This window comes from Leptodactylus fuscus, unplaced genomic scaffold (assembly GCF_031893055.1).
Source record: "Leptodactylus fuscus isolate aLepFus1 unplaced genomic scaffold, aLepFus1.hap2 HAP2_SCAFFOLD_609, whole genome shotgun sequence".
In the NCBI taxonomy this organism is placed as follows: domain Eukaryota; kingdom Metazoa; phylum Chordata; class Amphibia; order Anura; family Leptodactylidae; genus Leptodactylus; species Leptodactylus fuscus.
The window spans coordinates 40,975-58,054 of NW_027440641.1; the positions used below are offsets into that span (position 1 = coordinate 40,975).

General features: G+C 45.2%; 1 protein-coding gene across 1 annotated transcript in view; it reads left to right on the top strand.

Annotated features, from left to right (window-relative positions):
• Positions 1-16,045, top strand: part of OGFOD3 (2-oxoglutarate and iron dependent oxygenase domain containing 3) — a 56,915-nt gene extending 40,870 nt beyond the window's left edge. Inside the window, exon 10 of the mRNA XM_075261903.1 lies at positions 15,580-16,045. Within this exon, the coding sequence (XP_075118004.1) occupies positions 15,580-15,716 (137 nt within the window). The 3' untranslated portion in view covers positions 15,717-16,045. The remainder of the gene's footprint in view (positions 1-15,579) is intronic.
• Positions 16,046-17,080: the final 1,035 nt, after the last annotated feature.

Below are 17,080 nucleotides of genomic sequence, written 5' to 3' on the forward strand. Positions count from 1 at the left end.
TGCATGTCGCCTCTCACTAATCTTGTTAGACGTCGCCTGTAGAAATGAAGGATCTCAGCACTTTCTCCTCCGGGACATTGGGATGATTGACTTGGTGCTTTTCCAACCTGCAGACTGATCTCTAGAAGGTTAAGAAAGGTCTCGTGGCCGCTTCATAGAGGTCCAGATAACGCCTCGTATCGGGGGAATTGGTTTTCTCCTGGATGTAGAGCGGGTGTTTGATGTTTTCAGGCTTGGCTTTGATTTTTGCTCTCAGGCTCCAGGCATGATAGGTTTTTCTTCGCTGGAGCTTTGATGGATTTTCATGCGCTCAGTAATAACACCTGGTGATTTTCGGTCCCTAATATTGGTGGATCAATCCTTTTTGGATTTCTGTAGCCTTTGGTCTTTGTCACCCCACAACATTGCCAAGTGTTTGATCTATTTTTTGCCAAGTATTGTGTAGATGTTGCTCCTTTGGAGACCTCATGGTTGGGTTCTCTGCCAGACTGAATGTACATGCCCTTGAGTTTCAGGATAGGCTGTCACGTGTGTACACGAGATGTAACAGTTTTTCTGCATGCTACATCAAACTAGTGGATACTAGCTGCCATACACTGCGCACAGTAAGTAAAGGAGAATCTGCTCACTCAGAAGTAGCTCCAGGACCATGCAGGACATATATAGAGATGTAAACTAGCTGCCATACACTGTACACAGTACGTAAAGGAGAATCTGCTCAGTCAGAAGTAGCTCCAGGACCATGCAGGACATATATAGAGATGTAAGCTACCTGCCATACACTGCACACAGTACGTAAAGGAGAATCTACTCACTCAGAAGTAGCTCCAGGACCATGCAGGATATATATAGAGATGTAAACTAGCTGCCATAGACTGCACAAAGTACGTAAAGGAGAATCTGCTCACTCAGAAGTAGCTCCAGGACCATGCAGGACATATATAGAGATGTAAGCTAGCTTCCATACACTGTACACAGTATGTAAAGGAGAATCTGCTCACTCAGAAGTAGCTCCAGGACCATGCAGGACATATATAGAGATGTAAACTAGCTGCCATACACTGTACACAGTACGTAAAGGAGAATCTGCTCACTCAGAAGTAGCTCCAGGACTGTGCAAGACATATATAGAGATGTAAACTAGCTGCCATAGACTGCACACAGTACGTAAAGGAGAATCTGCTCACTGAGAAGTAGCTCCAGGACCATGCAGGACATATATAGAGATGTAAACTAGCTGCCATACACTGTACACAGTACGTAAAGGAGAATCTGCTCAGTCAGAAGTAGCTCCAGGACCATGCAGGACATATATAGAGATGTAAGCTACCTGCCATACACTGCACACAGTACGTAAAGGAGAATCTACTCACTCAGAAGTAGCTCCAGGACCATGCAGGATATATATAGAGATGTAAACTAGCTGCCATAGACTGCACAAAGTACGTAAAGGAGAATCTGCTCACTCAGAAGTAGCTCCAGGACCATGCAGGACATATATAGAGATGTAAGCTAGCTTCCATACACTGTACACAGTATGTAAAGGAGAATCTGCTCACTCAGAAGTAGCTCCAGGACCATGCAGGACATATATAGAGATGTAAACTAGCTGCCATACACTGTACACAGTACGTAAAGGAGAATCTGCTCACTCAGAAGTAGCTCCAGGACTGTGCAAGACATATATAGAGATGTAAACTAGCTGCCATAGACTGCACACAGTACGTAAAGGAGAATCTGCTCACTCAGAAGTAGCTCCAGGACCATGCAGGACATATATAAAGATGGACTGATGTCAGTAAGGTAGTTTGACTGTGTTAGAAAGCTTCTATCTCGCCCCAGAATCAGTCTAAGTCTGATGTCCTTCACCTCCTGCTCATCCCTCCCCTCTCCATAGACCTCTATAGACTCAAGTCATGTAAACTGTATTTTCAGAGCTCACATACTGTACCTACATGGATCACTGATGAGGCCAGGAAGCAGAGATCAGCCAGGAGCCACCTGATAAGTTGGGTTGGAGCGGCGGGGGATTTATCAGAGGAGTTTTGGTTTACGACATTCCCTTTGATCATGCGATTATTGAACCTGATTGACCTTAGTGGACTCTTTGTACTTTGCCATGCCAAGTATTGTGCGTCTCTGACTCTCTTCTTGTAAGGGGTTGAGCTTCTTGAACACTGTACAAACAAAACTGCTGTAACCTTATCGAGGGCGGCCATTGTGTGGTTGAAGGTAGAAGTTGTTCTTGGTGTTTGAAGTGATTTTGGGTCGCTGTTGTGCGTCAAGAAAAGCAGATACGGAGGTGTACTCCACATTGGTACCAGTACTAGTGGTGGACACTAGTCTAACTCCGATGACATACCATATATGTATGTGTTATATATATACTAGCTTCTTCCCGTGACTACGTCTGCCTGTTATTGGCGTCGATGATCCACCTATATTCAGCAAATTGCTGCCGTCGAATGTTTGCCTGCGCCGGTGTTTCGTCAGCTCTTAAGCTGTCCTGCTGCTGAGCTTGTTCCTCACACTGTGACTGTGATTGTTCCGGCATCTCAGCAGCTCGCTGGGATGCCATATAATGAGTGTTGTGTTGGTGTTGATGATCTGCCTGCTCCGGTGTTTCGACAACTGTCAAGCTGGCCTGATGCTGAACTTGTTCCTCACACTGTGTCTGTGATTGTTCCGGCATCTCAGCAGCTCACTGGGACGCCATATAATGAGCGTGTTGTTGGCGTTGATGATCTGCCTGCTCCGGCGTTTTGTCAACTGTCTAGCTGGCCTGCCACTGAACTTGTCCCTTGGACTGAGCCTGTGATTGTTCTGGTATCTCAGCAGCTTGCTAATAAGCGTGTTGTTGGCGCCGATGATCCCCGTCAGTTCCCTTTGAGGAGAACTCTGTGATTTCTTGTTCCTTCATAGATCTCGTTGTTGTCGACAATTTAGATTTTCCTTTTCCCGCCATGTTTAACATTAGCAAACTGCCAATGTGGAGTAAAGGTGTTTTCCCCTCCAGTGTGTCAGCACTGCCTGGAGCAGATCAGATAATATGCAGATGCTTGTACACAATGGACTGAGGGTTAGCTGAGTGTTACATAGAGAGATAACAGACCTGGGACCTGAGATAAGCGGTTGCAGGAGCAGTGTAATATAGTATGTGACCATAAATCCAGAACAGTAGTGAAGCCATGTCATTTACCGGGATACAAAGTAGCCGATGTGTTACTCCAGGTTACAGAGTATCTATGGGACATGTAATATAGTATGTGACCATAAATCCAGAACAGTAGTGAAGCCATGTCATTTACCGGGATACAAAGTAGCCGATGTGTTACTCCAGATTACAGAGTATGTATGGGACATGTAATATAGTATGTGACCATAAATCCAGAACAGTAGTGAAGCCATGTCATTTACCGGGATACAAAGTAGCCGATGTGTTACTCCAGGTTACAGAGTATCTATGGGACATGTAATATAGTATGTGACCATAAATCCAGAACAGTAGTGAAGCCATGTCATTTACCGGGATACAAAGTAGCCGATGTGTTACTCCAGGTTACAGAGTATCTATGGGACATGTAATATAGTATGTGACCATAAATCCAGAACAGTAGTGAAGCCATGTCATTTACCGGGATACAAAGTAGCCGATGTGTTACTCCAGGTTACAGAGTATCTATGGGACATGTAATATAGTATGTGACCATAAATCCAGAACAGTAGTGAAGCCATGTCATTTACCGGGATACAAAGTAGCCGATGTGTTACTCCAGGTTACAGAGTATCTATGGGGCAAATCTCATCCAAATCCGCTCAGTGGTTTCTGTGTGATTGAGGAACAAACATATTAGGAGGAGGATAGGAGGATTAGGATAATATTAGGATTTTTTTTACATATGATCTCTTGTTCGTAGTAAACCGCTACGTGTTAGCTATTCTTCTAACATGTCTCTACAAGGAGCTCACATACTCGAGAAGTCACAGAGCTGAAACTATCGCGGCCGGTAATTAATTAGACTTCATTCATCCACACCATTCCCATGTACGAGCGATTAAGCAGCGCGCGCCCCTCCTCCGGATCCAATTATATATTGATTTTCACATCAGTCAATTAGTCGCTGAGCCTTGGAGACTCGAGACACCGGCCTGAGCGAGCTGCGCTTTTGAAGCCAGATAAAGACGCCTGGTACAAATAAGAGGAGGGCGAGAGAGATTTTATTTTCTGCGCCCTGTTTTGTGCCACTTCATGATAAGGGGGATTACATTCTGCCGATTTGCAGCTAAGTAGAGATTATTAGCAGGAGACGGCCGCTTGGTTCTGCACATTCTCCGATGCTGCAGGACCCAATTATTTCCATAAGTCCACTTACTTTCATCTCGGAGTTGGCGTTACAGTTCAACCTATTCTGGCCATTGTTGGCAAACTTAAAGGGTTTGTCCAACTTAAAAAACTTGCTTTCTTATCCCTTTTAGGGGTTTTTGTGTTAATGGAACAGAGGTCCTCCGTCCAGGATCCTCAACTCTTGGCCAGAATTACAAGGAGCATCCCTTTGTCTGGAGAATCAGTCCTGTCCTGCCTTACATAGAGAACTCATGGATGTCAATGCTGTTTTTACCCTGTGGTGGCATCAACCTCTATCTTGATCGTTGCCCCTTAAACATGGCTTGGCCGAGCGACTTGTATGTACTGAACTGGAAGAGAAGAACAAGGCTTATCTCCCCAAGAGCCAAAGGATTGGGTTGCTGAAATCCAAACATCTGCTTTCAGAAGGCCCCGTACATAATAGACGGTTGGCTAGTGCAGTAGACATTGTTGGCTTTGGGTGTTACTCATCTAGTGTTTATGGCTCAGAGGTTCCCCACAGGTTACAAGTGATGTGTCCCGTCCCAGTAGGACACATGGTAAGATTATGTCTAAGGACTCTTCTTACAAGTAGAGTGGAGACGCTCCATGAAGACCCTTCCATTGGATGAGGGGATGAGTTGGCTTACAATGGAGAGAGCTTAACCATCTAACCATACCAACCGATTACAGGGACACTTAGACCCGTGAAATATGTGACACAGCTTGTTCAGTTTTCATCAGTGTTTTTCTTACCAAAACTGGGATCTGATGACCAATAACCCAAAACCAGATGGATGACGTCCTCTAATCTTCCGAATCCGATCCCATCTTTGTCATAAAGAAAGCTTAGAACCAATGTTTGTTTAGGTCAGTGATTCCCAAAGTGGTCCAGGTGGACCCCCAGGGGTCCACGGGAGACTCGATGGGGTCTACATTGGATCTAGTCTTCACATTTTTTAACGAGTTTTGGGAATATGGTAGAAATGTAGCAGCAGGGGGTGCACCAAAAGCAGTAAAATTTGGAAAGTGGTCTACGAGAAAAAAAGTTTGGGAACCTCTGGTTTAGGTGAAACGAATGATAGATTCGGCATTACTTGCCAGATCTTCTGTAAGCAACGAGAGGACATGGACCTTGTCCCAGCCCCTTCAATGACAGGGATTCAGGAGTTGGTTCCTCACCTGTCCAACGTTGATGGCCTATCCTAAGAATTGGCCATGGGCTTGGTAGTCCCCAAAAACAGCAAAAAGGAAAGACCTATCAGAAACGGAAAGTGATTTAGGGATTTGGGTCAAAAGTAGGAGCTCCGGGACGTGTGAAAGAACTAGAACATGAAACAATGAAGGCCGTGAGTATATTTGCTCTTGAGTTGCGAGCAGCCATACCGCTTCACTCTTCGTTGCGTTGAGGAAGGATGGGGTACTCTATTCTTGTCCCCATAAAGGTCATCACAATGTGGACCTTCTTACTGTGTCTTACCATATGAGATGTAGCATCTGCTTGGAAGTCGCCTTCTAGGACCTCAATATAACTTCAGCATCTTGAGTCACGAACCAAATTCCCTACAAGAGGGTTCTTTATCCCAAAAAGTAAACTAGCAGATGGTAAACCCTTGTAACCTCTACACTTTTCGAGAGGGGACAACCTCAGCTGGTTTGACGCTAGACATTTGCAGTTGCACAGAACGTTTCTCGTGAGTCTTTGGATCACGGCGAATCGGCTAAGTGAAGGCTGTCAGACGTGAGATTGCCATTTACCTCTGATAATAAGGACATTAGTATCTGGAGCTGTCATAAGACGCCAAACTGACGACAGAACTGTCACGTTCTCATTAAACAAGCTCCGGATTTCCATCACAATCGTTCATTGAGTGCGAGTCGGAAGGAACGTCCTATCACTTAACACATCAGTCAAAACACGCTAATGCCATTACCGAATGCTAATGTATTCCGCAGAGGACGCGCCATTGACGGGGCAGGATTCTTGCTTCTATGTTGTTTTCTATGGTGGAAATTGCCCCCCATTCCATAGACTTGTTGTATAATCAATCCCACCAAAGACGGAAGATGTTAAACTCCCCGAATATTTTTTTTTTTTTTAAATTTTTAAATTGACTTGGATTTTTAGCAAAGTGGCAAATAATTGGCCAAATTTGGCCGATCAATCCATGCACATGAAGTTTTGGCCCAAATTTTTCTATTTGGTCGATCACAATTTTTGGCAGAAATAAGTCTTCCATTGTCCACTCTGAACGTTCATGTTTATTTTTCCATCAATGGTCAACTGGAATATCTGAGATCTTGAATTCTTGAGAATTTTGTTATTTTGGAGAAACTAAAGATCCATCCAGTTTTTTTTTCAAACCCGTCCTAGTTGAAGACGTTGCAAAACCGCTAAATCGTCCCATGGACAGAGATGAACGTGGTGAGATCCACCAACACAATCTTATTTCTGTGGCAAGTCAACTGTAGTATGTCAGTTCTATAGCCCAGAAGATGTTGGCGCTTCTTGTATTTACCAGGAAATTAGAGGCCTGTATTAATACTTACCGATGGTCTCCAGCTCTTTACCGTCCTTAGAGAGTGTCTTTGGTGCTTGGATTGATCTCATGTCTAATCTGACCTGGGACTATTATGGTTTGTGCTGGATTATTATTACTGGACAATATAAAAGTTGACATGTTTGGATGGAGGTAGCCTACGAATTGACCAACCTGTTGTGTAGTAGATGTTTGACATTTGTAGAGCAAATGGATGCAATGGATGGACCAACCTGTTTGGATACAGGCCGAAGGACAGCGCTCACCCGGACATACCAGAAATTTCTTTATTATTGGAATGAGGACATGGCACAACGCATTTTGGACCACTGATGGTCCTTTCTCAAGTGCACAATTGCTTGTCTGGACGAGAGAGCTCAAGCTCTTGAGCCATCCAGACAAGCAATTGTGCACTTGAGAAAGGACCATCAGTGGTCTGAAACGCGTTGTGCCATGTTCTCATTCCAATAATAAAGAGCGCTGTCCTTCGGCCTGTATCCCAAACAGGTTGGCCCATCCATTGCATCTTCTCTCTCTATGTCTCTCTCTTCTCTCTCTTTATTTTTGGAATGAGGACATGGCACAACGCGTTTCGGAGCACTGATGGTCTTTTCTCAAGTGCGCAATTGCTTGTCTGGATGGCTCAAGAGCTTAAAGGCTCCATTGGGCATTGTGACTCCATCACAACCCAACTAGGTGAGCAGACACTCATCTCTCTGTATTTCCATTTCACCCTGTGATAATACACGAGGATCGGCTCGGTGTCTCTCCTGGTTTTCCAGTGTTCATAGAGCAAATGTCCTGAATATAAAATGATTGAGCATGTTGAATTTCATCTTGCCCAATCCTTTGATTTCAAGGGAAATAAAGAGCAGCAGATTAATCTCCTCTCCTCATTGACATCACAAACTGAACTATAGGGAGGCCAGAAATACTGTTCACCCAGAAGTTATTGGAGGTTTTTGTCCACCTTGGAGTTGTTGCTTCTCGAAACGCTTCAGACTGCTGAATTATGTCGTGCACCAATATTAGTGGCCAACTCATAATCTATGGCGGGATTGGTTCACTGTCTAATGTCTATGGTTGTCCTGACTCTCCCGAGAGGTAAAGGTTGGGGAGAACGAAGGGTCAGGAATGTTAGAATTCACCATGCCGATATTTTGTTTACCTGGGAGACCGACTGCAACAAGAGAAGTCTCCATTGGGTAAAACCTTTTTGGTGACATCCGGAGATATAGATGAAGTGTAAGACTTTTTAGAGTCATTTCCATTGGAGAAGACTTCTTGGAATCAAGGATAACAAATGCTTAGGTTCTAAATAACATCAACCCGAAACTTTTTGGAAATGTTATGTCAAGTCCCAACTAAATGGAAAAGATAATTTTGATGATTGTTGAAGGGAATGGAGGAAGAAGAAGAACAAGTCATGACATCGAGTAACCTGAAGACCTAATCCCAAGACACAACATAGACATGGCCACCAGGAGATGGAACTAACCTGATGCTACAGGATTCGATACAACGTCCAACTAACCGAAGACCTTGCGTTTGGTTTCTTTGAGACCGCGCGATTCCGAGCTACAAGGAGCTAAAATGTCAAGTGAATCAGCCGCTATTCTTGTATTAATATTCAGTTGGCGGATTTGTGAATGACTAGAAGATTGGTCTCCCTCGGCGGTGCCATCTGATAGAACATTTTTGTTTTAATTTTCAATTCCTGGGGAGCAAAAGCAACAAGGCCTCTCGAAAAGAGCAGATAAATGCTGCAGGTAGAAGCGATGAGGAGGGAAACATCAAACGGAGACGGAACATAAACACAGCATGTGATGCAGCAAAGCGAGGCGAGTGCGATTACACATGGGGGGAGGGGACCTAATTGAGTCTCTCCTGAGATTGAAAGAAAAATCCTCCTCGCCATATTTCTGTTTATGTCTTAAGTGTGTTTCCTCATCCTTCAAATCTGCCTTTCATAGATATAAAGAGGAGTTCCATTGTGTTTAGAGGGTTTCTGGTCCCAGGTTTTATTTCATGTGCAAATTATAGTGTGAGTTATGTCATTGGAGGAGATATAAATAAGACGCCGGTGACTCTGTTCACTACAATTATATATCCATCTACATGTATATTTATAGATATGTATACGGTCATGTATAAGCACAAAGCTCATCGCATTGTATCAGGACGTAAAACAAATTGGTCCTTACAAGGTCTTTAAAATTGGGCAAACGCATCCTCAGATGAACAAGAACACACAACAGATTTCTCTGTTCTATTATATAATAAAAAGTAGACCAAAATTCAGAAGCATCGTGTGAAGAACAACAGAAGCTTCTCTAAGATCCTTGCTGATGTCTTTCCTCCTTGGCACCTGAATGCTCCAGACCAGCAAACTACCTAAACTTCTACTTTTCTGGAGGTGGTCACGCTGTATGCTGTACATCAGTTTATCCAGGGCATTTGGTTAGCAGCACCTAACCCTCTACTAACCTGTTTTTATGTGGAAGTAGTAACAGGAATTCTTAATTTTTTACATACTGCTACCAGGAAGACCGACCCTTGGATTTTCAGCTTGATGTGCTGCGGATATTCACACGGATTACCCCAGTAAGCTCATGTCATTTATTGAGGTAGATCTGAAGACAAAGTGGAAAATTCTACACCCATATATGCAATGATTTCACGCAGATTCATTCTTCAAATACGTACCGAAATCCATGTGAAAATTCCACCCTATGAACCTTATCTGTCATAGTAATAATCCACATCATTGAACCTAAAAGCTGGAAAGCATACTACATCATCTTGTGTTTTTTGGCAGTAAGCATGATCTTTGTGATCTCGGCAATCATCTTTGAGGAAACTCAGTAAGCATTGAATTTCCCCACAGCACTCCCACAGGGCGATCTGAGTATTACACTGCAACCCTTCAAATGAATGGACCACACCAGACCGAATAGACGTGCTCTGTGTAATCGCTATCAATCTGGCCTAGAGATGATAGTATTGGAATTGGATAATATTGGATGTAGCGGGGGGTTCGATGGGCAAGATGACCAAGACCAGGGAGAATTTCTTGAAAAGAAAAATATCACTGTTATTAGATATTTGGAGATGAGAAGTTGGTCCGGGGTTCTAGACTGATTTCCACTTTCGGAATTGGAAACAGATCCCCCCCCAAAAAATGGGGTAACACTGTAGGGTAGGGTTGAGGGATCGGAAAAGATCAGATTCTGATCGGCGATCGAGTAAATTTTACGATCGCGATCGGAATTCTGACCAGATCTTTTCCAGTGGGATTGAGATCGGAGATTACTTCAAGATCGGCTCAACCCTAAAGTGTCTTTTCCCATAGAGAAGCATTGACTAGGGTTGAGGATCGGGATCAAAAAAGATCGGCTCCCGATTGGCGATTGAGCAAATTTCACAATGGGGATCGGCTGGAAAATGATCAGAAATCGGATTTTGAAATCGATCCTGAAATCTCAAGATCGGCTCAACCCCACTGTAGGGCTGTACCCGGGTCTTGATGGACCTTTGTCTTCATTCGGCCCCATCTACAGTCTTGGGCTCCATTCAGATCATATTTAACGGATGCAAAAGACAGACAGTGATCCGATAGTGATCCGCTTATATAGACATCAATGTTAACAACAAAAAAAACGGATCCGTTCCATCAATCGACTGATAATAGACTGTGTCTGCAAAGGAGAACAATGAGCGTTGGGCTTTGTGCCCCTTTAAGGCAGGAGACGCCGTACAGATCGCACCTCTTTAGTCATGCAGGTCTGTTCTCCGTTTTGCATGTGTTGTTCACGGTCTGCTGGACATCAGAGGTATAACAAACACTATTTATCTGCCGCCTCGGCTCCTTCACTAAGAATTTGCTGCTAATGTTCTGGAACTTCCCTCCGTCACGACTCCGCGTTCTGCCTCAGACCTGTGGCCGCGCATATTAAGCCATCTAAAAACTTTATCTAGTTTTCACGTTGGCATCGGTAACCCCTGGTCCTAAAAGAACGGCATTACCAGCTGGAGCTACACGGAGCCTAATCATCGCCGTCATGGCTCTGCTGTGTATAATCTGAATATAGCTCCGGCGTATACAACCCTTCTGTTATGTAGAGCGCAGTCACTGCGATCATCCGTAGCCCTCCTTCATTGTCATGGTAATGGATCATAGACCAAACTACATGTAACCCAGTATCACCGACTGTCCATCCCCATGTTATGTGATCCCATTATTTCGAGTACCTCGATGCTGTTCCTCATGGTCCCATTTTCTTCACTCCTCAACGATTAACTCTTAAGTTGGCCAGACGTAGAACAATTTTGGTCCAACTGGAGTATCAGACCTTGTAATATTTATGAAGGTGTCCTGACTCTTCCCGATGGCCGATTACAGAGTTTTTGGGACCATTAAGCTACCAGCATGCTGTTACTCATCTTGATTTAGGGTTCCGAACCTCTATACGATACTACAGTTCACCGCTAACATTTTTGGAACCAAAGCTTAAAGATGTCCAGTGATCACCGAGAGACTGCTACGCATGCGCACGGCAAACAGTGAATCCAAGTCCATATATGTCTCACTTTACTGTCATGTGCTGCGTTTCGGAAGGATGTACATTGACGCACGGTGAACTAACCTGTTCCTGCTTAATGTGCATGCGCCGGAGCCCCCAGCAGACTCCTCTCAGCTGACGTCGGCCATCTTGAAGCTTCAATTCCTAAGGATGCCAGCAGCGAGGCCTGGTGTGATACAAAGGTTTGGAACCCCAACTGCTTACAACATGCTCATGGTTTAGTTGTACCAAACAGCGTGACGGGTTAAGAGGGGTCAAACTTGTTGAATTCTATCTCTCCTGATCTTTTTATTCTCTAGCGAGAGATTCCTGGGAATGGTTGACCGCGCTCTCGGCTTTGAGAACTCGAGTGCTTGTCCAAGAATTGCTATCAGCCGAGCAGATGTGTGGGAAGCCATATATATATATGAACAAGGGCCTACTCCACTGTAGGGGGTCGAGGATATTGTACCTACTTACTCCCTTTCCTGAGTAACTTCTAGACATCAAGCCATTCTGTTTTATGAGTTGTAAGTGTTCTATGGACAGTCACCCTCCTCGCCGACGTGCCGGAGCCGTTCAGTGGAGGTTTCTATTTACCACACATGTAGGTAAGTATTCCAGGAATTGTCGGATAATCTCCAAAAATAGCATTGAGTATGAAATATAGGAATCTACATTGAACCGCTATGATCAAGATGTCGAGGTGTCTTCTAGTTCCCGGAACACTTACCAACCAATCAAGAAGGCGAAAGATCTGACCGAAATGTCTCGATACCACTTACAGTTACTCTACGTTTATGTATGAAGAGAAGCCTGAACCGAAGAAGAAAAACACGAAGGATGAAAATCCAACTAAAAAAAACAATAAATCTAGGAAAAAAGACTCAACGATAACTGCACTGGGTGCGCGAGGAACCTAAAAGGTGGCGATAACCGTACTGGGTGCGCGAGGAACCTAAAAGGTGGCGATAACCGTACTGGGTGCGCGAGGAACCTAAAAGGTGGCGATAACTGCAGTGGATGTAAATAACATAAAAGCAACAAAACTATTCATCAAAATCCAGGAAGGGAATGATGGGGTGAAGTATCTTCTGTCCCCTAACTTGGTGAGCCGTGCCTATTCTTTCCAGCCCCCCTCATTTATCCCTAACCATGTAATTCCAGAATATCCCAACTTTTACCTAAATGACTCCATCCCCCTGGTTTTGACCTTATAGCCTTATTTAGCACCCCTCAGCTGTTATCAGCCCTCCGGGGGGCAGTTACATATTACATTGCTGTATTTACCCTCTTGCTCCTGCAGTAGTACCATTGTTCCCCGAGCTCCACCTGAACAATTGGGCAAAACGCTCCCGAATTGCTCTGCCTGATCATAGAGAGAACTCTGCGGCCATACAGTGATGGCTTCATAGTCCACCCTAACCTCAGCCCTATGATCAGTGCAGAGAGGAAACAGAAGGCAGAGGCGGGTAACCGCTGACCCCATAAAAGATTAACCCTTCCCCCCTCTTACACCAGGGATCTTAAATTGAACTGTTTGCCCGCCCTGTACCACGAAGGATCCTTTCATTAACCCAATGAACCCCCTCACTGCCCTGACCCACAGGTATACTGACACTAACACCTTCATTTCCCAGAACACCATTCATCCTTCTGTTAAGTCCTTCACTGCCTTAGATCACCTGCTGAAATTAATCTCCTCGCTGTCCTTGACGACTAAGGAGCAAAACATTAACCCCTTTACTGCCATAGACTACCCGGGATTCCTCCTTTGAAACCCAAACCTGTCTAACTCCATTCTATAAAAAAAGAAAAAGGAGACAAAATCCCCGGCACCGAGCCATTCTTTGTGTAATACCCTTGGTATGGAGAATAAATAAATAAATACAGCAATACAGGTGTCCGCTCACCTGGCTTGGTTGTGTTAGACACAACAACCAATAGACGTATAAACAAAGAACCAGTATGGTACTGGAAGGCAGCTGCTGATCACAGTCACAGGGACGTCAGAACAAATACAGAGGAAGGAACCAGCCTTGCGGAAAACAGGCAGATAATCAGCGCTCACCCAGTTTTGAGAAAGAAGGTAGACTTCATTTGGCACCACGCGTTCCGAGGAACAAGCCCTTTTTCAAGTGCAATAATAATATAGTAAACTGTGAGATTAGCAGAATCTTCAGTCCTTTGCACAGAGCAGTTTGCAGACGTGCTGTGAGGGAAACTCACTTCACTCACTGTCTTGAGTTGATTATCATATCTAGCGATGTACTTCCCTCAGTCATCAGACACCGCAGCTCTGTCCGTCCTATTAGCGTCTGACTCAGAGCCTGCAGGGAGAGAGCAGCCTGCGCAGATAGGCGTGTGCATCTAGTTGGACTGAGTCTGCGCAGGCTGCTCTCTCCCTGCAGGCTCCTTCCTCTGTATTAACTCCAGTCTATGGTATGTCTGAAAACAGATGAACATTAGTCCGGACCATCTCTTCCCCTCTAACCTGCTATTTCCACTGTACTGAACCCCATCATCTCCAGCACCTGTCACCTGTACTGAACCCCATCATCTCCAGCACCTGTCACCTGTACCAAACCCCATCATCTCCAGCACCTGACAGTTGTACTGAACCCCATCATCTCCAGCACCTGTCACCTGTACCGAACCCCATCATCTCTAGCACCTGTCACCTGTACCGAACCCCATCATCTCCAGCACCTGTCAGCTGTACTGAACCCCATCATCTCCAGCACCCCTCAACTGTTCCTATACCATCATCTTGAACATCCCTTAACTTCTCTAACCTACCTCCTACACTCCTTTACTGTCCCTAAACTTGCTATCTTGAACATCCCTCACCTAACCCCATCATCTCCAGCATCCCTCCACCGTTTCTAACCCCATCATCTCCAGCATCCCTCACCTAACCCCATCATCTCCAGCATCCCTCACCTAACCCCATCATCTCCAGCATCCCTCACCTAACCCCATCATCTCCAGCATCCCTCCACTGTTTCTAACCCCATCATCTCCAGCATCCCTCACCTAACCCCCTCATCTCCAGCATCCCTCCACCATTTCTAACCCCATCATCTAACATTTCTTCAACTTTTACTAACCCGTCCATGCCTGTATCCCCACCACCCCTGGTCACTATATATACCCCCCTCTCCCGTATATAATGCACATCTATGAGTGGCGGACGCTCCTACAGGTTTGTCCAGTAGACAGGTTACGTCTGGCTGCGAGCACCATCACAGGTATTATAGCAATGGCCACTCCCGTCTCCTGACGCCCACAGTCACTGCTATCAGCTGCGTCTTCTAGTCAGATATTTCCATGTTATACAATGTACAATACAATGTACGGAAATGTCTGTTTTTGGGGAGGGGGATGTGAGCGATGGCTGCAGCCAGGTAGCTCGGGGTTAATTCCAGATGGCGCCAGGTTTTGTCAGCTGCGCGGCAGGAAATTACTGAAGTAGCAGCTAATTGGATTAATTATCTTGCTTTTCGTAGCTGGAGCTGCCTCTCCTGACACGTCCCCTTGTGCGTGTGCAGGATGGGGGCGACGAGGAGACTCTCCACATACTCCAGGACATTGGGGAATATTTGTCTCTGAGAACAAACAACCATAAAAGTGAAGGATTTCAGCGGAAGCAAATAAAAGCGACAGCCGGAGACCCCGCAGACCCCCGCCATGGGGGCAGCAGCGCCTGCATTGTCCTCGTGTCCTCCTACAGTCCTGTATATTGCCGTCCTGCGGTTTGTTCTCTGTCAATGTACCCGGTATATAAATAGAATTCTGTAACTACAGTAAAGACTGACACACACATAGATAGTCGGCCAGCAGAAGGGAGAGTTTGGCTTATATTCATTTAAAGAGTATGGCCACCTTAAAGGGATATTCTTGGACTATGATAGTTATTACCTGTCCATCAATATGTGAGAGATGGAGGTCCGACACCCAGGACACCGGCAGATCAGCTGTTTGAGGAGACACAAGCCATGTGGCTTCTTCTGGGCCAATCATGTTATGTTCATTAATCACATGATGCGACAGCCCAGTCCCAAGCGAATGGGGCTGAACTCTAGTCATTGTACAACCTTTAATGTCTCTCACGTCTTCTTCTTCCTTCCAGGCCGTCTGTCTTTCTTCACGTCTGGATCGGAGAACTTACATCGGGTGGAGAAAGTGAGCTGGGGCACCAGATACGCCATAACCATCTCGTTCACCTGCAACCCCGACCACAGTATCGTGGACCCCAGCTGGACGTAAAACTGGAGCCAGAAACCAAAGGGCCAGACGGGAACGTATCTGCCCCGCAGACCTGGAGACACGACCTCTGATGAATGTGCCACTGGACGTAGGATCACGTATCCTAATCCCGATTCTTTGCTCAACATGGACATTAGAAAGACATAAACACTCCTCCCCCGGATCTATCTGTAGAACATTCCATGAGCTGGGTGTGAATAGGGGCCAGCATGAACTCTCGGTCATAACGTTTCTTCTTCTCAGCCATAATTATGATATTGTCGATCTAATGAATTTCGGACAGAACCATTGACAACGGAGTCTACTCATTTTTAATCTTGAAGTTGTTAAAGGGGCTTTCCAGGGTTAATAGTTGATGTCCTATCAGACTAGTGCTGCGGCTAGGGTAGAGCGATCGGGATCGGAAAAGATCGGATCCCGATCGGCGATCGAGCAAATTTCATGATCGGGATCGGCTGGAAAATGATCGAAAATCGGATTTTGAAATCTCAAGATCGGCTCAATCCTACTGTATATATAATATACAATTAGGGTTGAGGGATCGGGAAAGATCGGATTCCGATCAGCGATCGAGCAAATTTCACGATCGGCTGGAAAATGATCGGAAATCGGATTTTAAAATCGATCCTGAAATCTCGAGATTGGATCAACCCTAGCTGCGGCCTCTTCACTCCTTACTGAGCCCAGTGGCATATATTGTATAGTGACTGTGTAGTCACAGCTCATATGAATGAGACTGAGCTCCGAACAAGTACCGTGGCCATTGTACACGACATAACGTGGCCTGCGTGGCGCTGAAGGAGTGATCCACAGCGGACCTGGGTGTCGGGTCTTTGCTGATTTTTAATTGATGATCTATCCTAAGGATACACAAAGTTCTAGTTCCAACTGTCTACATAAGAGACTTTGCATCCATTGGGTGACTACCGCAGACCTCCATGGTGCTGTGTAGGCTGCGGTTGTCACTGAAAGGTCCTGACCCTTTAGCTAATATGTGTCTCTTACCAAACCATCTCCCTCCTTAAGGAGAAGCTCTGCACCCCTCAGATTAGGTTACGATGTGGTGCGGGAATAGGTTCAGTTCGTTGTGATCATGATGTGGTTTTGTGATGTTACGGCAAGAGTGGTAGGCCATAGTCAATGGTCAGTGGATACCAGGAGAGAAGAAACATATTGTCTACACGTTCTCAAAGCTCTCAAAAAACCCTCTGAACTCTGGCCCTGCCCACTAGGGGGCAACTAAAGGTCCCCTAATAATAGTCATATAGTCATCTGTGGGGTACTTCCTCCTTAAAAGTGATCAGGAACTCTTCACAAGCATGAATGACCCGGGGTAGATGAATACTGTCTACTGCTGAGCTGTA